General features: G+C 38.0%; 1 protein-coding gene across 3 annotated transcripts in view; it reads left to right on the forward strand.

Moving 5' to 3' along the window:
* The first annotated feature begins 1,985 nt into the window (after positions 1–1,985).
* The window catches only part of dclk1a (doublecortin-like kinase 1a), a 50,260-nt gene continuing 31,465 nt past the window's right edge, over positions 1,986–20,780 (forward strand). For 2 of the 3 annotated variants that reach the window (XM_011483309.4, XM_020708784.3), the window contains exons 1-4: positions 1,986–2,193; positions 2,586–2,975; positions 3,224–3,573; positions 17,758–17,857. In XM_011483309.4, the coding sequence (XP_011481611.1) occupies positions 2,621–2,975; positions 3,224–3,573; positions 17,758–17,857 (805 nt within the window). In that variant the 5' untranslated portion in view covers positions 1,986–2,193; positions 2,586–2,620. Of the gene's footprint in view, positions 2,194–2,443; positions 2,976–3,223; positions 3,574–17,757; positions 17,858–20,780 lie in introns of those variants that run through there. The other variant, XM_078930791.1, reaches the window with a different exon arrangement.

The following is a 20,780-nucleotide window of genomic DNA, read 5'->3' on the forward strand; positions in this document are numbered from 1 at the left end:
ATGGAAGAAAATATACTGTATTAAAAATATTACCCACATAGTAATGAACAATTTCAATCCTTTAAACTGTGGTGTGTCGGCGCTGCCGTTTCACAGCTAGGTCAGGGCTTTTATTTGTGACATTAGCACATTTTAGCATTTCCTGCATACATTTTCTTTCTACAGTCCACTAAAACACGGATGACCGGTTGAACTGCAGCTCTGGAACCAAAGCAGAAATACATGTGGTTGGATTAATATTCCAATTTTGCAATCGTCCAACGACACAACCAGACAACAATGAGCCGAATGAATCTTTCGTAGAAAATAGCCTTTCAAATTTTTTAGATAAGGTCTCAACAGTGACCTTGTCTTGCTCTTCAATTCTCAGGCAGTCCTTAAAAGATCGTCTCCCTCATGTGTCCTGGTTGCTCTGGATTCATTTAGAAAGCTTCACCTAGTCTGCCTGTGACGCACACACGGTCGCCTTGAGTGTATCCTTAAATAGAACAACCGAGACTGGGAAGGGGCGGTGTCAATAAGACTGATACATTTATAAATCAACTTCTTAAAGAAAAATGTCTTTAGTTGGAACATAATGAACAGAAATCAGAATTAAGTTGTTCAGACATGTATAAATAAGTAATATTTAACATGCAGCACAATAACACGTGCTGCCTTATAGGTCACTGGAGGGGTTGATGACCTCATGAATAGGAGGGTCTCCTTAGGCTGTTATTTGAGTGTGTTGCCTTTTTCTGCTCTAAAAGACTAATACTTGCTTTTAATCTTGTAAAGCACATCAAAGAATTGGCAGAAAATGCTACAATTTTCATTTTTTAAATCAAGACATTTTTTTAAACGTTTTAATTAAATCCACAAAAAATTTCAAAATCAATTACATTAATTAGATCTAGATAGTATAAATTATAAGTTTGGTGATTTGGTAAGTTTTTGCTCACAACAATGTTAGTTTAAGATGTAGAAATATTGACCTGAGTGTTTAGAAAAAAGCACTTTATTTCCCCACTGTCTCAAATTCTATCCACACATTTTTAACATGGTGTACCTTTATTTTAAAGAATGTCAATGTTTTTTTGCTTTCTTTCAATTTAGCAATTCAAAAAAAGAAACAACAGATGAGTTAGTCTCACCGTAAAGTTTTTAAAATAGTTAACCTTTTTTCTGCCAAAAGTGTTCCTAACATTTCACAGAAGCAGCCACTTTGAAATGAGCAGAAAAAGTCCTACTGCCCCTAGTGGACTGATAATGAATTACACCGTAGAACACGAAACATGAACCAAACCTGGCTTATTGTGTTTTTATCCCTTGTGCTATCTTAGATTACCCCACCCTTACATTGACGTGTTCTCCCTACATGACAAAGGTGGATAAAGGTGGAAAGATTTCATGTAATCCATGGACACCAGTGAAGATCACAAATCATTGAAGAAAAAAGGTTCAGAGCACTGTCTGGGTCTAGATGACCCAACTCCCAACATTAAAGTGCCTAGGATAGCACAAGGGTTACGGAAAGTAGGAGTCTCAGAAATGCATACTTCAAATATGATACAAATGGTGATATAGGGTTAGGTCAAGAAATGGTAGCTTATAAGAAATTACCAATAGATACGCTTATAGGCTTTAGATGTGTCCTCTCCAAGCTTTTGGGTTTTATGTGAAATGATACAATTTAAAAGTACAAATGCATGTAGCTGACTAATCAAAATTAAGTAAGGTTAAAAAAGGCTAAAATATAAGGCAATTAAATTTGATTTAGTTTCTTTTGTATCAACAGATGTTACATAACTCCTGCAGTATTGTCTCTTAAATTGTTGCTAAATGTGTTAAAAAAAAAGCCCACATTAGATCCCCCAGCTGATGCTGTGAGGAGGGTAAGGGGCCAGCAGCATCCCGAGCTCGGGTGTGAGGCGTGGGCTTGCATCGTAATCGAGGGTGGGGGGGCGCTGAATGGAAATCACGACAGAATGACGTGAGGGAGGAGGTGGTGGTGGAGGAGGAGAAGGACGGAGGCAGCTGCTGCCACCCAGTCGGTTTCCAGTCTTCATCACACAAACTCTGGTGTTTGCTGCTGAAAAGACTCAGCCGAACGATAAAGGGGCTCGGGGGTCCCAAATTCTTCACATCTGCCGGGTTTAAACGCATCATTCAGGCTGGAGTTGACAACCACAGAGGCGCTAATCACGCGCGTGGGTAAGCTGCTGATCTGCCTATTTTAAAATTAGTATTGTTTTATCTAAGTAAACAAGGAGAATCAGAAAAGTGTATTTGCCAAACTTCCGCGTGGTTAAAGGTGTGATGGTGGTTGGGAGGGGGGAGGATGCTGATGTGGTTCGTGACTGTCACTTTCCTCCACCTGCGCTTACGCGCAGCCTCAGTGGACCCCACGGAGCGCCGTCCACGCTCAGCTTAAGAGCACTTAATCTGTAATTAGGGTTATTTCCAGACCACGGCGGGTGACTGCACCAGCCTCCCGGCTTCATCTCCGCTTTGTTTTTGTTTTTTTGTTTTTTTATTCTGCGACTTTCCCCCACCCCGAAAAACTTTTCATCCATCCATTCATCCCCCCTCTTTGTTCGTCACAGACAGCACCGCCGTTCTCGTGAGCCTCGGTACCGAGATGGAGCATTTCGACGAGCGAGACAAAGGTCAGAGGCACGGCCGCTCCACGGCCAAGATCAACGGGGTACCGAGCCCCACGCACAGCGCCCACTGCAGCCTGTACCGGACCCGAACCCTGAAGACTCTGAGCGCGGAGAAGAGAGCCAAGAAGGTTCGCTTCTACCGCAACGGCGACCGGTACTTTAACGGGATCGTGTACGCCATCTCGGCGGACAGGTTCCGGACCTTCGATGCCCTGCTGGCGGACCTGACGCGCTCCCTGTCTGACAACGTCAACCTGCCCCAGGGGGTTCGAACCATCTATGCACTGGATGGATCCAAGAAGATCAGCAGCGTTGACCAGCTGGTGGAAGGTGAGTGTAACCAGCTGATTCCAGACCAGATCAGAAGCCTAACTAAGACCATATTCGAACCAATAACATCTATCAGCTCCATGATGCCCATAGGGCCAGACAATGTGACCATTTAACCTGGAATTGGTAGTGCCTTGATCTGTTTTATCAGTCATCTGAGGGATGACAACCTCCAGGTTATGAAATGCGAACACAAGAACCCAGAAAACAGTTTGTAAGTCTATGTTCTTATTCTCATACCTCAACAGGTGGCAGCTATGTGTGCAGCTCCACCGAGGCCTACAAGAAGCTCGACTACACCAAGAACGTCAACCCCAACTGGTCAGTCAATGTCAAGGCCTCGTCGACCTCGGTCCGCGGCCCTGCCTCCCTGAGCAGCTCCAAGGCCAGCGCCCTGGACGGGCGCGAAAACAAGGACTTCATCCGCCCCAAGCTGGTCACGGTGGTGCGGAGCGGAGTTAAGCCTCGCAAAGCTGTGAGGATCTTACTGAACAAGAAGACCGCACATTCCTACGAGCAGGTCCTGACGGACATTACAGATGCCATCAAGTTGGACTCAGGGGTGGTGAAGAAGATCTACACATTGGAAGGCAAACTGGTGAGAATTCATTTGACTTATTCAAATGACTTAATGGGTGATTTGGTTTGTTATTCAAGGACCAGCTTAGTTTTTTAAGGAAGCCAGAAGATCAATTATGTCCAGCAAGTCCAGACTTTTTGAGGGGGCTGCATTCTTTTAACCCTTTAATAACATCAACGAAAATAATTTTGCAATAAGACACTCTCCCTCTCTCCACATAGAACTGAAATAAATTTAAATAGATTTTTTAACAAAATTACTGTGAAATTTCACATTTGAAGACAAAAATAAATAAAGAAAAATTCTGTGTAGAAAAGAAAATCTTTGGTCAACATTAACCCTTGTGCTATCTTAGATGACCCCACCCTTACATTGACGTGTTCTCCCTACCATGTCAAAGGTGGATAAAGGTGGAAAGATTTCATGTAATCCATGGACACCAGTGAAGATCACAAATCATTGAAGAAAAAAGGTTCAGCGCACTGTCCAGTGGGTCTAGATGACCCAACTCCCAACGTTAAAGTGCCTAGGATAGCACAAGGGTTAAATCTGGGTTCTTATAACATGTTACACAATTAAATGCTCACTGTAATCTTTGATATTGAAATCATGTGAACAGGAAAATAAATCAAATCGTTATCTTATTCAGAAGTACAAACCTCACAGGAACAAATTACCCTAACCCTAAAGGTCTTTGCCACGGGTTTAAAGTGGCTTATAATGTAATTTAGCAAATCACAATCAAGAAGTTATAGGTCTTAGACAATGCTGGGGCCACATATTATTGATTTTATGACAGGAGCCTAAAGGCTGAAGGAAATCTGATGGACTTTGGACACGCTTGAATTAGGTCCTGGGGCCTTGAGTGAGGTCTAAGGCGCAGCTTTTACTAACAAATTAAAAGTTATCTGATGGACGCAGAATCCCTCTCAGAAAATCCAAAAACTGATGCCACCATAGTAAAGTTTTTGCTTGAATTTGAGGATACCATGTCAAAAACATTTGTGCAATTTCTTTATGGCAGCTGCTGTTGTTGTTGATGATTTCCTTCCAGAGCTTTTTCCAAAGCATCTGTGACATTCCATCTGATGGCCTGAATGATTCACTCTCCACAGACTGGTCCGATCTTAGTTTCTCTGCAAAAATAACGAGAAAGGTGCAAAGAAGGTATGAGTTAAACACCCACTCCGATGAACAGCGTTTTTGGTATTTTTAACACGCTCTTGAGGCATTTTTCTGATGGTGGAGGATATTTGTGTAGAAGATTAAGTGGACAAATGGATTTTTGAGTATTTCTTTATTCAAACAATAGTGAATCAGGAAAAAAAGCCGGTTTGATAAAGATTGACAGAAACTACAATTGGTGTGCTACAAGCTCCCTGCTACTGATGCATCCATGAACGTCTTTGTTTTCCTCGTCTGAGCTGGCATCTGGCTTAAAAACGGCTGAATAGCCCCAATATTGCTTTCAATTTCTATTGCAATGTTAGGTTGGGGGTGTGAGGGGCTGTAAGCTAGTGGAAGAGCATGTAAACAGAGAGCTCTCGGTTATGGGTGACGGGAAGGGGTGGGCGGGGTTGCTTTGTGCCAAAGGTCCTTCCCAAAACTAAGAGGCAAAATTCTAATGAACTACTGCAGAAACTTTATCCTTGAAATGACACAGGTTTTTTGATTTTGCCTAAAAACTGCATAATCATAATTTAAAAAAATTAAAACGCTTTTAAATTAGTTCAAAAGACAATCGGAGTGGGACTTTAAACAAACAAAAAGGCTGCGGTGACACTGCAGCAGCAGTGAAGGGTGTATCATGGCCTCGATTAGCTACATTTTTAATGATGGCTCTTCCTCGATCTGTTCATAAATAAACAATGTTTATGCGCTCTTTCATTCATAACTGAAGAGACCGACAGAGGTAAAAGGGTGAAAGAAATCTATGAATGAAGTCGTTGTCTCCAAACACAGATTTACATCACCCCACGGTTCCACCCACTCATCCAGCTTCTACTCTCACAGAGCCATGTGCATTTTCCTCTGTGTATGGCTAAAAAAAGAACGCTGTGAATGAGTGTGTTTGGCTCTAACCTGGATTCACACGGCAGCTGAGTCATTCCGAACAAGCTTTTTTTTTTCTCAAACCCACATTGATCCCTGCATGTATTTGGAAAAATGACAGAAAAACAAAAGGGTTGCATCCTGAAAAACCCTGATGTCTTTCATTAATTTTGTCTCTGCCTCGATGAATTATTGAGCACAGAGAGCAGCTCTGCCCCCAATGACAGCAGGATTTTTCAATTCTCATGGATGTCATTGGCGGCCTGCCACTTTGTGTCATAGAGCAGTAATAAAGGATTTGTTGACTTATGGATGTGTTATTAGCTCTAGGGTTTTTCATGCTCGATGATCATTTTATAGTGATTCATGTCAGCTTTTATCTCCTTTCAAGTGGTTCTAGAAGCTGTTTTAGTATCTATTTAATCAAATCCCAGAGTTGGGTTTTCTTTAGGAAACATCTTGTTTCACTTTTGCATAATGTTGGTGCTTTCTTGGAAACATCTCGACAAAATAAATCTCCTGCCTTTTTCACCCCTCTGTGATTGTAAGCAAGACTGTTATTTCTATGCTATTTTTAGACCCTGTATTGATCGGGCTTGTAGGCATGGTAACGGTCCGCAGACGGATTGACTGAGAGAAGAAAAAAACTCTTTTTAATTTTTTATTTTGTTGTTTTCGACTGTGCAGTGCTGCAGCTTCATGCCAGAGCTGGAGGTAATATGATAGAATGAACAGCAATGAGAAGAGAGTGATATTATAATGCAAAAGTATTGCAAAACAATAAGACATCATTTGTGTTGGGATTTGGATGAGTTTGATTGAAGTGAAGTGATTGAAATGAATATAGCTGTACTTACTACTTTTCCTAAAGTGCCTTGTTGTATTGTGGGGCTACAGAGATGAAGAGATTTATAATTAATTTTGTTGTTGTAATGTACAAAATAATAATTGTGCACTAATGGCCTTAGATGATTTATGAGGATTTATTATTGAAAGTTTGGTTGTGCACACAGGGATTATATAGCGGAAAGGGTAAGTAAGGTGCAGGAGTCTGTATGTGTGCTGCTGTGTGCATGTTTGCTCACACACTTTTGTGTGTGTGTGTGGGTGTATGTGTGTGTGTGTGTGTGTGAGAGAGAGTCAGCTGATCCCTGTCAGTCACTGAACCTTTTGAAGAAATGGGTTTCTAGGCCCTGCTGTCAGGATCACCGAGTCCCAGCATGGCTAAAAAGGAAGATGGGCTTCTTTTTTTTTTTTTCATTAATTCTCTCATCCCTCTTGCTTTAATCAGGCCAGAAACAAGTGGTGGGTCCAAATGTATCTATTTATTCCTCTTTTTTTAAGTTTTAAAAAGTTCAAATCAGATAAATCCGCTGCTGAATTTATATGTTTACTGAAAACCTTTACATTTGATCATTTTTACCCCCTTACTATGTGTTTCTTTCGGAAGCGATGACATTTTTTATGTAGTGCAAAACCTGTACATTAAGCTTTACTCATCTACTTCATAAAATTCAGTTTTTCCAAGGATTTAGTTTTGAATGCTTTTCCTTTTTTTTGTCCAAACCATAAATTGAGATAACATAAGACGTTGGGAGTTTCTGTAATTATTTAATGCTCTACTTTCCCATAGATGCACTCTCATTACCCAATCCTGCCTGTAACATGAGAATCAGAGTGAGGAAGACAGGATCAAGTTTCACTCACACAAGTGGGCCGATTGTCTTTCTATCCCCCCTCCTGCCTTCCTCACATTTCTCTGTTCTCCTCAGCAGTCCACGAGCTAATTGTAATCTGCTGTGAACTGGTTCACCCACTGTGATGTCACACAGTGGCATCGCAGGACTGATCAAGAAGCTAGACAATCCATAAGGGGCTTAGGGCGCCGACGGAGCTGGCCTATTAATACATCTAAGCTCTGTTTACACACACAGAAGACCATGTCAAACCCTAGCTGCTGGCCTGGAGTCCTGCAAGGTCCATGCACACAGAAAGTGAGATTCACCACCAGTAATCTAGATTTGTGTTCATGCATCACTAGGTTTTCACTGTAGGCAGATGCTAACATGCAAAAACTGACAGGGAGGGTTTCAATGTCAGCAGATGAATGATGAATGTAGACGAAGCTTTTAGGATTTCTGATAAGTTCTGTCATGCCGCCTTTGTGAATTGAAAATAAATTATTGATTGATTTTTTTGCATGATGATAAGGTTCTAATCAAGATATATATTTACCAGAGTATCTATTTTTTATTTGAAATTAAATGATTTTTTAAATTAGTTGTTTTGACTTTTAAAGCTCTATCTTTACTTTTATCCACCCGATTGGCCAATTCTGGCCCTTGCTGAGGTGGGTGGAGGAATATCAGATCAAACTTCTGATTTTGACGCAAATTAGAAAACACCAAAATGTTGCAGTTCCTCCAAAGACCACTGGAGGCTGGTTTCAGAAGGGAGCAATTCTCGCAATCCTCTAATGTTGTTAAATGTACCAAATTTTCCAAATGTACATTTTAATTAACCTATGCACATTATTTCAGTTTATTGTGATATAGTCAGGGCTTAAATTTGAATAACTTCCAAAATATGATGCATATGTACTTTTCTTTATTTGGAAAATTGGATTAAGCCATATTTAAATTCCCATAAAGGGCAGATGTCAATCCTAGTTTTTCATTTATCAGAGTTTTAGATAAAACATGCATTAAACTGTAAACATGTAGTTAAAAAAATAACAGAGCATTTTTGACAAACAGTACATTTTCTTTGATTATTCATCCTGATGCCATTGGCACCTTCAAACCTGTGCAATGTCTTCCGCTCATGACATGAAGAGCTGATATGTGGAAGAGCAGTGACGAACAGCCACTTGTTCCCAACCTGCAGTGCAGCTCTCACTTTCCTGACTGCAATGTTGGCTCATTGCTCTTCTTTGCAGGATATTCCCTCCTATTCCCTCCCTTATGCATCTTTTTTAGTTTCTCTCCACATATGAGGCTTTGTGTCACTCTAACCATCTTTACTAGCCGTCCACATTTCTCTTCTGACCCTCAACTTCCTCTAACTCCTTTTTTTTACTCGAACTCCTTTTACTTTTTACGACTGTTTAGCCTTCGTTTAATTAGCACACTCATGCTGCCCCGAAGCCAAGAGCTGCAACGTCTGTCCTTGCTTTAAGTCTTATCCTTTCCTTCATCCTCGCTATTCATCATCGTGCCTGTTGTGCACTTTCACACTTCTTTTTCTTTTTTTTCTGGCTTTCTTAGTTTGTGTCTCACTTTCCCTCGTCTGGCTTCTTCCATCTTTGGTCTGCCTCCAATTCTGCAGACACTGCAGAGGAGATGCCTCTGAAAAGCACATTTTTAAAAAATGAATCTTTTATGAAGTCTTTGGGTTAATAAGTCACATTTAAATGCAGTCATCTCATCTTTACATGTTTAGCAAGCTTATTTCACATTATGTTCTGCGCTGAATGGTGTGTTTGGGAGGGAGAGAGGGGTATCTGGTCCTGCTGATTTGCTGAGTCACAGTTACCCGAGCTGGAAGTGTATAAGAGTATGTGTTTGGGGATTGTATACAGTTTGTGTATTCAGCACCCAAATGACACTATTGAAGATTGGTTTGTCAATTGCACAACAAAATATTTAATTTATATTCTTGGATTTTTAAGAGAGGTCGTTTAGAGCAGATTTGTCTTTTGTCCTTCCCTTGTTTTTACTGATTGGAATAGGCATCTAGTGAACATCTCTGACTTGCAGTGAGGACAGACTTTGGCTTTGGAAGGCCGGGTCTGCTCATAGGATCTGCTGCCAAATTAGGATCGATGGCAGACGTTCACAGCATTGGCAGACTGTTCAGAACACAGCTATAACACACTGTCTGACTCACTCTGTCATATCTGTCTGCTACAAATGTTTTAAAACGAGACCTTTTGGCCCCTGACTGATGCATTGGTGACATTTGTCAGCTGTCATGCCGACAGGAAAAAAAAAAAAAGCTGACTGGTCAAAATGTTATGCTGAGCAAAGACTTCTCTTGGAATTATTTCCAAAATTAAAAATGCATCATTATGCACCACTTTTCAGTGTCACTGCAGTTTTTTTTTTCCTGGATGGAAGTCTCGCAAAACTTTTTTAAAATTATGATATTTATTTTAAGAATAGGAAAAACATCCCATCAGTCTTCTTAAAAGCATACAGTTTTTTTTTGGTTTTTAAATTTATATTAATATTTTTACTTACATAAGTATAAAAAGCTATTGGCACTCTCAATTTACTTATTTTTCTGACCTTCTACAGAAAAGAATATTGTTTATGTTGTTTACTTGTTTGTAAACAGGACGCTGTAATTACTGACAGATCAACTCATTAATGACAGAGTAAGTACATCAAGAGTTAAACTATTGTGAACTTAAATATGAAAAAAAAAGTGCTTAACTACTATTGTGTTGATATACTGAATAAAAATATGTTTTTTAATTAGGTTTTTGCAGTCATTTATTAATTATGTATGCCTACACCCCCATTCAGCCTTTCATAAAAAGAAAACATGTCCTTCCTGTTTATCTTGTGATTTTTTTTTTATATCATTTTATAGAAACATTTTATACAGAATAAAGAAATTTCTCTTTATAACAGAGTTTTTCTGATGCAGAGCACAGAGAGACAGCACTTGTGTGTTCACCCTTTGAAAAATGACATTTGAAACAAAACAGTTGGCAAACCTGTTAGCATAAAAAAACATCTTTGAGGCAAACTGTTACTGAAGTAATAGAGGAGTGATTGGAAAAGCAAGCTATATATATATATATATATATATATATATATATATATATATATATATATATATTCTATATATTCAAGCTAAAAATATGTGTGTGTGTATATATATATATATATATATATATATATATATATATATATATATATATATATATATTCTATATATTCAAGCTAAAAATATGTGTGTGTGTATATATATGTATGTATGTATGTATGTATGTATGTATGTATGTATGTATGTATGTATGTATGTATGTATGTATGTATGTATGTATGTATGTATGTATGTATGTATGTATGTATGTATGTATGTATGTATGTATGTATGTATGTATGTATGTATGTATGTATGTATGTATGTATGTATGTATGTATGTATGTATGTATGTATGTATGTATGTATGTATGTATGTATGTATGTATGTATGTATGTATGTATGTATGTATGTATGTATGTATGTATGTATGTATGTATGTATGTATGTATGTATGTATGTATGTATGTATGTATGTATGTATGTATGTATGTATGTATGTATGTATGTATGTATGTATGTATGTATGTATGTATGTATGTATGTATGTATGTATGTATGTATGTATGTATGTATGTATGTATGTATGTATGTATGTATGTATGTATGTTCAAGCTAAAAATATGTGTGTGTGTATATATATATATATATATATATTCTCACATCTCCAGCTAAGGGGCAGTAACCCCCAAGCTGGAGGAGTGGCTACAACAGATACCTAGAAAGACCTCAGACCTCTCAGTCCAGAAAAGCGCAGTGCTAGGAACTGCTAAGATTCTGCGCAGGACCCTCAAGCTCCCAGGCCTCTGGTAGAGGACCCAAGCTTTTTTTTCAAATGCAAATTTGACAGTGAAATAGGGACAGTAAAATAGCAAAAATGAGTCGGTATGATATTAAAAAGTTTGAAGTGGGTTCAACGAGAGGATGAGAAATGCGAGAAAAATCCCTGGTATGTTTCGAACAGACCTTGTTTTTGTGTGTATGTGTGTTAAGACAGCAAACTTCAGCTTTAGTCTATATCAAATGCTGTCAGGATTAAAGAAGAAAGCTTCAAAGCTTCATAAGAAACTTTGCTATCTCTGTATTTAGAGCAAGGGCTGTTACATAAGCCGTTATGCAACAGAGCAGCCAGGAAGCCTTGCAGGCTGCTTTATGCTGGTTTGAGGTGAATGCCGTTACAGCATGTCAAATAAGCCTGATGTCAATATTGCCCCCCTGCTGTTTTTTTTTTTTTTTGGTCTTTGATTTCCCTCATTTCCCAGTTGTTGTTTTTTTCATGGAGCAAACAGCTTTAAACTCTCTTTTGCCCATGACAGTTTGGTTCTTGTTTTTTAATCGTTTCGATCATTACCAGTTAAGTTCAGCTTTCTAAAGAGAATATCAGGTAATAATTTTGTGAGTCTGCCAGTCCGGATCTGTCCTCCCATGCTTCTCTGGTTTCTTCTTCAGTCTGTCTCAGAGGTTTCTGTTTCACTACACTTTCCAGGTCCTGTTTGCTAGCGTCTGCGGTTTCAGGACCACGGACAGATCCCCTGAGCTGAGCTCTTCTGGCAGAAGTCGCAGAGCTCATCCATCCAAATTGTGGTATTTCTGTGGCCTGGATTAGGCTCCCCTCAGAATGTCCTCTGTCTAACCCCACTTAAATCTATTGTACAGCAGATTAGCAGTAACATTTCCCTCCCTTTTTTACTTGCTGTCATTGTAGCTGCCTATTTTACCCCACTCTAAGTTTCTTATCTGTATATGAACAGATGGTTACACAATGACATGACAGCTTTTAGGGAGTTCCTGTCAAAAACTGTGACTAAAAACTGAGGAGCTGGCAAATGAAGCATTAAGCAGGCCTGACATATGACAGGAGTGACAGAAATAGCTGATATAAAAGGATCCAGTGAGACGAGCTGTCACTGATCATCTTAGTCAGTTAACTACTTTGTTTTTGCATACTTTTACAGCTATAAACTGAAGGTTTTTTTATATATTCTTTTTAGTCCACATATTTTTCCTAAATAATATTAAAACTAATAAATTGAAAGCTGTTCAATCTTGTTTATGGTCGGATCTGTGCCTCACGTAAAGTTCTCTCCTAATTTTGGATTGACAATAAATTCAATGACATTTAAGTAGCTCAGTCAAAAATAAAACAAAGTAAAACGTTAAAAAACGTTTTTTTCTATTTTTACTGGTAGTAGTAAAAGATTTCTTTCATATTTTTATAAAACAACGCCATCTTATGGAAAATTATAACTTTGTCCTGCAATTTATCTCTGCTATTAATGTTCTGCGTGTGAAACAGTTTGAAACATTACTTCTTTGCAGGACCTGCAGATGTCTCTGATGTGATATAAAATCAAAGTCACGATGAAATAATGAAAAAACTACTAGTAAAAATATACAGTGATCCCTTGCTATATCACGGTTTACTTTTGACGGTTTCGCTACTTCACGGATTTGCATCGTGCATTGTGTTCTGCATTCTGATTGGCTAAAAAAGTCACTCCGCTTCTTCTCTACCTGTGTGTCAATGATATTGCAGTTTAATATGTGCATGTACGTAAATCAGCTTTCCAAATTACGTACATGCAAATCATCTTGCAATTTAGAGTTTCTCTAAAACCCATAGAAAAAGAGCGACAACAACTGTCAATCACTGTTCTTCTCCTGAACAAACACAGCTGCACCGCAGGCTTGAAAAGGAGAAAACACTGCAGCTTCTCAGACTGAAGAGCATTGAAATATACCTGAGCCACTATTTGTCCGTTTGTACTTTGTATTTTTTTCATGATCATTTTAAATTTTCTCCCGTTTAATCCAATTCTTCGGGTCGCGGTGGGCGGGGCTAATCTCCGCGATTTAAAGCCTTCTGTTCACATTGATGATTAAAATTATTATTTGACAGTACAGTACAGAAGTTATTGAGTTGTTGAAAAAAAAACGTTTTTAAAGTACTTTGATTTGTGAAACAAATGTTTGAGCCTGTAAAATGGTTTGTTCTTTCTTTTCAATGTATAACAGAGTATTTAATTGTATAATAATTGTAAAAAAAAAAGAGGTTTCTACTTCACGGATTTTGCCTATCACGGGTTCTTTTTGGAACGTAACCCCCGCGATAAACAAGGGTTTACTGTATGTGAAACTGAAAGAGCAGATGACAAGTTTGTCCACTAGAGGGCGAGATAGGACCATGGCATAAATCTCTCTCAATTAAATAAGGGTCATTAGCATCATTTTATCCTATTTTAAAATTAGGGTAAAAACGTGTTTATGAAGTTCTTCTTTTATTGTTTTGGTTATAGTTTAATATGAACCACATTCAAAGGGCTGCACGGTGGCAAAGGCCCTGGTTAGAATCCCAGCTGGGACCTTTCTGTGCAGAGTTTGCATGTTCTCCCTGCGCATGTGTGGGTTTTCTTCAGGCACTCTGGCTTTCTTCCACAAAAACATGCTTAACAGATGAATTGGTTACTCTAAAGTGTGCCTAGGTATGGGTGTGATTGTGGCCCTACAACAGACTAGCAATCGGTCCAGGGTGTACCCAACCTTAGCTGGACAGGCTCCAGCCACCCTGTGTACCCAAAATGGATGGATGGGACCACAATTATTTAATGTTGTCTTCATAGATAAACCTAAATGTGGTTGAGAACAAGAGTCAAAGCTCTTGACCTTCTTTTATGCCATTACTGTTTCTCTGTCTTAAATGAAACATGATTCATCCTACACACGCCTCTATTCTTTCCTCATTATCTTGTACGAGTTGATCTTCTTCCAGTTTCAGGTTGTTTAGCTGTACCTTTGTTCCTGCTGGTGTTGTGTAACTGCGGTGGCTCTCTGGAGAATAGGGCACCAGAAACATCAAAGCAGCTTGTTTTGTCACTCATCTCAAAGCAGAAGTCAAGAATAAATTTCTGTTGCTCTTTCCTTGTTGGTTTGTTTTCTTCTTATAACTCAGAGAGGTGTACAATTGGATTTGATCTCAGTCTTTTCTGTTTTTGTGTGTGATGTTCTATTCACCTCGGACAGCTCATCTCTTCTTCATGGGTTATTCTGTTATTTTAAGTGTCCTTAAAGTTTTGTTTTCTCTGGACAACAACAAAAAACTGAACATTTTATTCTTTTTTTTACCATACCTGTCTGCATGTACAGTATATACTTGTTTTTTGTCTCCCAGATAAAAATGAAATAATAGTTATTTTACCCCATTTTTGCACATCATGCTGTTTAGTGAACCAGACATGGATCAATAAAATAAATCCTGTTGCACCCACACTTTAGCATTAGTTTGGCCATCTGCCTAAAAGCGCTATCACTGTTCTCTTGTCCTTAATAATCTTTCCACTTTTTTCAAACTTGACCTTTCTCATCTTGTTTTGGGAGCAAAAGACTTCAGAAGCCAAAACAGCAAAAGCAAAATTGATATTTTATCAGTTATAAGGGGACTGTTTAAACCTACATTTAAAAGCTTTGTTGGGATAAGGTTTTTATTTTTAGAAGACAAAATGCTTACATTTTACGTTTTCTTTTCTGAATTTTTTTTCATTCTTAGTCCCTCTTTTTTTTCTATAAATTGAACAAAAAAGTATTTTTCATTGACTGTTAGATGTAATATTTTTTTACAATTATTCTGAAAAAACAGTTTATACAATGACTTGTCCAAAACAGGCACCTTACAAATAAGTAAAACACTATTAAAATTTGAATTTTTCTTAAATAAGCAAAAAAGAAAATCTACCAATGGGGTGAAAAAATGATCTAACTAACAATTTAAAGATAAAAAATGAGCCAGTAAGATATATTTTATTAAAGTACAATTGTTTTGCTATTGAAAAGTTTTTTTGATAAGTATTTTTTCTTGAAAGACAGAAAATTAGACATTTTTTTTTATGAAATAAGGATCTTTTTACTTTCAGATTTTGCATTGTGGGAAACATTGGATCAGCAATTATTTAAAATATTGATTTACTGTCTTATTTTCCAGTTAATCAACTATTCCATGTATAAACAAACAAATCCAATAATTTGTTGGACATTTGGTTGCATTAGTGTTAATAAAATGATTGAAAATACTGTCAAATATGCATAAAATCTCTAAAGCAGCAACAACTCTTTACTGGGGTGCTGCAAGCGAGCCAGCAGAGATATGTGACTACGGACATGCTTAATTAACATTGGTTTGCACATGCTGCTGTTATGCAACAAAAAAGAGGAATGAATTCTAAAACCATGAAAATAATGTGAAAAGGAGTAATAATAAACAGGAAATGAAGCCTCTAAATAGGGAAAGTTGCCCATCAGGCTCAACAAACCAGTGAAACACAGCAATCATCTGCATGACAGTCATGTTGTTAGGAAGCAGAGGCACCAGCCCCTGAATTAATCACATCGCTGTCAGGGGGGAACAAAGCAATATGCACTCTGTTATGAAACTAGAATATAACTTCCTTCCATGTAAGCCCAGACTCGCAACACACAGATTCTGTTGTTTTTTATCTGAAAAGTTCTACAGGAATGAGTCAAACTTAGAGATGTGTGTTTGAGATGAACTTGGTCTCTGTGGATGTTGGTTACTCACACTCAGTGAATGGAAATTCCATACGAACGTCTTGCTAATGCTGTTACATCCGCTGGAACGGTATTTTGGAATGTTGATTAGTGGTTAATGAGAATCTAAATTGTTTCTTGCAAGTTAATTGCAATAAAAATGCAATAACCATTGCTTTGGTTTGAATTGAGATCCACTTGGCTTCCAGGTGGGATGATTTGTAAGAGCTTTTCATAATTTTGTGAAAAAACCACTCCAATAAAAATTGTGTTTTTGGTGTTTTTAACATGTTAATGTGGGATTTTTCTCATGATGGAGGACATGTGTCAAAAACAAGTTGGCTTAAAATTGCTTTTCTGAGTGTTTTATTGATTAAAATTGTTGTGAATCTAGAGCAGACAAAAACATGATGTTGATAGATCCATGTACTTCTTCATTTTCCTTGTCTGAGCTGGCACCTGTCTCAAACTTTACTGCTTGCTTTTTTTTTGTTGCACCGCTTTTGTTTTGTTTTTTTACCTTGGGGTTGTGAGGAGCTCAACGCTAACAGGCAAAAGTGTAAACAAAGGGATAGTGGGAAATGAGCGTAGGTATAGCCCCTGAACTCCTGCCGCTCGGCATTGGTTTTTTGACTTGGACGAAAAACAGCATAATCATAATCAAAAGATGACTGGGAACGCTTTCAAAATAGATCAAAGGATGATGAAAGTGGTGCTTTTGATGAGGATGAAAAGTCATGGCTGCCTGTGTAAGATAAATTTATTTAGTAAAATTTTAAGAGTTTGGAGCATTTTAGACTGTATTTTCCCCCTAAAACCTTGTGCATCACATTAATATTTAGTCAGTTATTCCCTTATTCAACAATTAGCTCCTTCATTCAATTCTTCACATTCTTTTCTGTGGTTTCATTGTCAGTCCCAGCCACATCCTTGTCCCCGGCTCTCCTACTTGTCATTCATAACCCTGTCTTAGATGAATGTCTTGGGGGAAGAGAAGCCCCGCTTGCTACTCTCAAATGATGCTGTACATCAGCAAATTAGCAGGTCAGCAATGTCTCATTAGAGTCAGTGATGGGCTGATAAACAGCTGAGGGACTCATCAGGTGTTCACAGGTGACAAGCATTCGCAAACAGACACCCCCTGAGATGAACCTGCGTTTAACTTGATGCAAATTTGAAAAAAGCGGTTTGTGTGTTTCTGGTTGGTGACCTCAGATCTGGAATCTCATCTGTATAAAGCTCATGCATAGAAAAAACAAGAATTAGAGACATGTTTCAGAGCAAAGGATCAGTTAGAAGACAGGTTTCAAACAGTGTGAATATTAATTCAAACTAATAAATAATCAAACTCATTGACGCGTTTTGTCTTCTGTTCATTCATTCTATTCTTCTATTGGGGCAATAGGACTTTTTTATAATTTCTACTTGGAATTTTTCTTGAATGTTTTGTTTTATTTTGCTGTGTTCTTTTTTGTGTGAAAAACTTTTATTATGGGAAATATCTGTATATGTGCAATGCAGACTGGGATGCAGAACATTTGATGTATCTGGACAAGATTCTGAACAAAATTAAAGAAATAAAGTAATACCACAAGAAAGGAATTTCACTCATGACACTGCTGTTGTTAATCTTTCTTTAATATTTAATAAATACCAATGATTTCCACTTTTATTTAAACATTTAAATGTTTTTTTCATCAGTCCAATGTGTATCTCTGTTTAAAAAAGATTGAAAAAAAAAAGTTCAAATGTGATTAAAATGAATTGACTTTATTGTGTATGCATGTCTTTTCCAGGTGTCATGCCTGCAGGACTTTTTCGGTGATGAGGACATTTTTGTGGCTTGTGGACCCGAGAAGTTCCGCTACCAAGATGACTTGATGCTGGATGAAAGTGGTGAGACAACACTCCATGTTTCTTCTGATCCATCTGAAACAGAAAAGGAAAATGATAAAGGCTACCTTTGATCACTTCAGCCAGATAACTGCTATCATATAAATTCTCCTGGAATCAGAGTGAACACCTTTCCATCAGTTCTCTGGAGAGTCAACTATTGTAGACATCTACCATCAATGTCTGTTACTTCTTTTAAAGTTTGTGGTTGTGAAAATTCCCCAGAGCCAATTCCTTTTCATTTTGTTGAGATGTGTTTTTTCTGTGTCTTGATTTGTATTTTCCTAATTTATTAGCAAGAAATACACTATTGTCAAACTTTGTTACACTATTTTTCCCTTATTGCTCACCTGTCTTTAATATATCAATGGTTACACTTTCATCCTGTTTTGCTTAGATTTTGAGGGCATGACTGTACTTTGACAACTCTGCATTGCCATGCGTACGCGCCAGTATCTTTGTTTCTTTTTTAAGTTAACCCTTGTGCTATCTTAGATGACCCCACCCACATTGACGTGTTCTCCCTACCATGATAAAGGTGGATATAGGTGGAGAGGATTTCATGTAATTCATGGACACCAGTGAGGTTCACAAATCATTGAAGAAAAAAAGTTCAGAGCACTGTCTAGTGGGTCTAGATGACCCAACTCCCAATGGCAAAGTGCCTAGAATAGCGCAAGGGTTAAACTCTGTTTTGATTCATTTAACCAAGAGAAAATATCAGAGCCTAGAAAACCTAAGAAATTGAGGGTTTTTGTCCAGTAATTGTCATTTACTTACTGAAATTTGAACTGTAATTTGTTGGGTTTCTTCGTTACTGAGTAATTTGTCACTTTGTAATGCATTACAAACACTGCCCACTGGCACTTCATCTCACCTATTGCGCTACTGTTCCCCTTTCTCATCACTGCCCTTCTTCTACCATCTTCCCTTTGCACCCCTCTGTCCAAGCTTTAGTGTTTTTCTCTCTTTGCCCCATCCCTCCCAGTGTCTCCTCCATGAAATCATCTCTGGCTTTTGTTAAAAGGTTTGTTCAGTTCATTTGCTCACTCAATGACGCCTCGTCCAGTAAATAATACCCATCCCACCTCAGCAACTAACCTCCGTCTCTTTCAGCCTTTCGTCTCTGTTTCTCTACCCCCCTCGCTCCCTTTCATTTGTAAAACATAATATTAGACTGTGTCCATTAGCCAAGATTTCTTAACCTTTTCTCTCTTGAGAAAAATCACAAAACCACCTCCTACACGCAACTAAACTCGACGGAGCATATTGCAACCGCATTGTTATTCCTGATAATTATCTCTGTAATCAATGTACTACTTAGCAATAAAAAGCATATCTTGTCTTTGACATTTGGAATAGCAGATGGGTTTTATGCTGCCAGAGTCTGTACTTTAGGTTTTTCCAAGCACATGTCCTTAAAACTCATGTAATGTTTAGAGTCCTAAAAAACTTTCTGGACTCATGAACTGCTTTCCCATCTTCCATAATTTTTTAAGGTTCATGTTGAAACAAATGACATGATTTTCTAAAGTAATACTGAGAATTTGTCATTTTAGCCAGCCTTTTCCCTTTCTAAATCAGTGAAACACCAATTAAAAGGACTTGGCTTCAGTCTGTTTCTAACACTTGCAAACCTGACCATTTTGGGGGTATTTCTTTCCCACGTGGATGCAGTCCACCTGCAAAAATCAAAATTCAGGTTTTAAGCCTGTTTTTGTATTACATCTAAGTCACATAAACCTGGACGGGGGTTGATCCATTTGGGTGCTGTGGTTTTGGGATTTCCAGATCCGTGGAGGGTCATAGACAGGAGCGGCTACATCTTAAGGCACATGTGTCAAACTCAAGGCCCGGAGGCCAAATTTGGCCCTCCATGTCATTTTATGTGGCCCGCAGGAGCATAAATGTTTTTAATTTCTTAAAATAAAAAATAAAAATTGGTGTGTATTTATTCATATTTAGGGGGAATCGGACTTCAAATATGGGATTGCCAACTATAAATTAGGACTTAAACACTGTCCATATAACCTAACCTGACAGAATCAAAAGTAAAATGATTTATGCTAGAGTAGCAAGAAAATGTTTTCTATGCAACTGTAATTTATTTATTTAATTATGAACAAGATATGACTCCATAATTGTCACTTTAAAACTGTATAGTATAAATAATGAGTTATTTAACATTAAGGAGTAGTTACATTCATTTTTCATTACATTTAGTTACAAGTATAAGTTATATCTGGCCCTTTGAGAACAGCCACTATGCTGATGTGGCCCTCAGTGAAATAAGTCATAATAAGTATAAATAAGACACCCCTGTCTTAAGGGGAGATGTGCTTTGCAGTTCCCTTGAGGTTCGTGCGGGCCCCTAAACGTTGTGAAAATGGAACACACCCTTGTTGTGCATGTGGTAATTGTACTTGTAAGGATAATGGAAGTAACTACGACTTATGGGTGATTCTAAGTAAGGTTCGTCCTTACTGACTGCATACAAAGGCTGCACACACAAAGTGCAGTGTGCACAAACTATGCTTTGATTGTCTTATTTTCTTATTTCTAACTGTCAGGAGTATTCACTTGCCACTTCAGCATCTTAACAGGCTCCTTGGATTTGCGTCGGAGATTCAAAAAATGAAAAATCTGTACAGCATGCCTGAGTCTCACCTACTTCACCCTTACTTACCCTTATGTGGTATATGAGTATCTGCTAAGACCTGTCACCCACAGCGTACCTGTTTACATGAGCATTTATGCTTTACAGCGTCACAGAACGATCTCTAATACATTTTTCAGACAGCTTGTATCTACCCGTAAGGGCAGTTGCGTCCAAGGCTTTAGGTGTCCATCTCCTATTTTTGCACAAATCTGAGGTTAAATGTAAATAAAATTAAGTTGCTCCTAAAAGTGACAACCGATAAAATGT

The sequence above is a fragment of the Oryzias latipes genome, chromosome 14, assembly GCF_053564925.1.
Source record: "Oryzias latipes strain Hd-rR chromosome 14, Olatipes_Hd-rR_3.1".
Lineage (NCBI taxonomy): Eukaryota > Metazoa > Chordata > Actinopteri > Beloniformes > Adrianichthyidae > Oryzias > Oryzias latipes.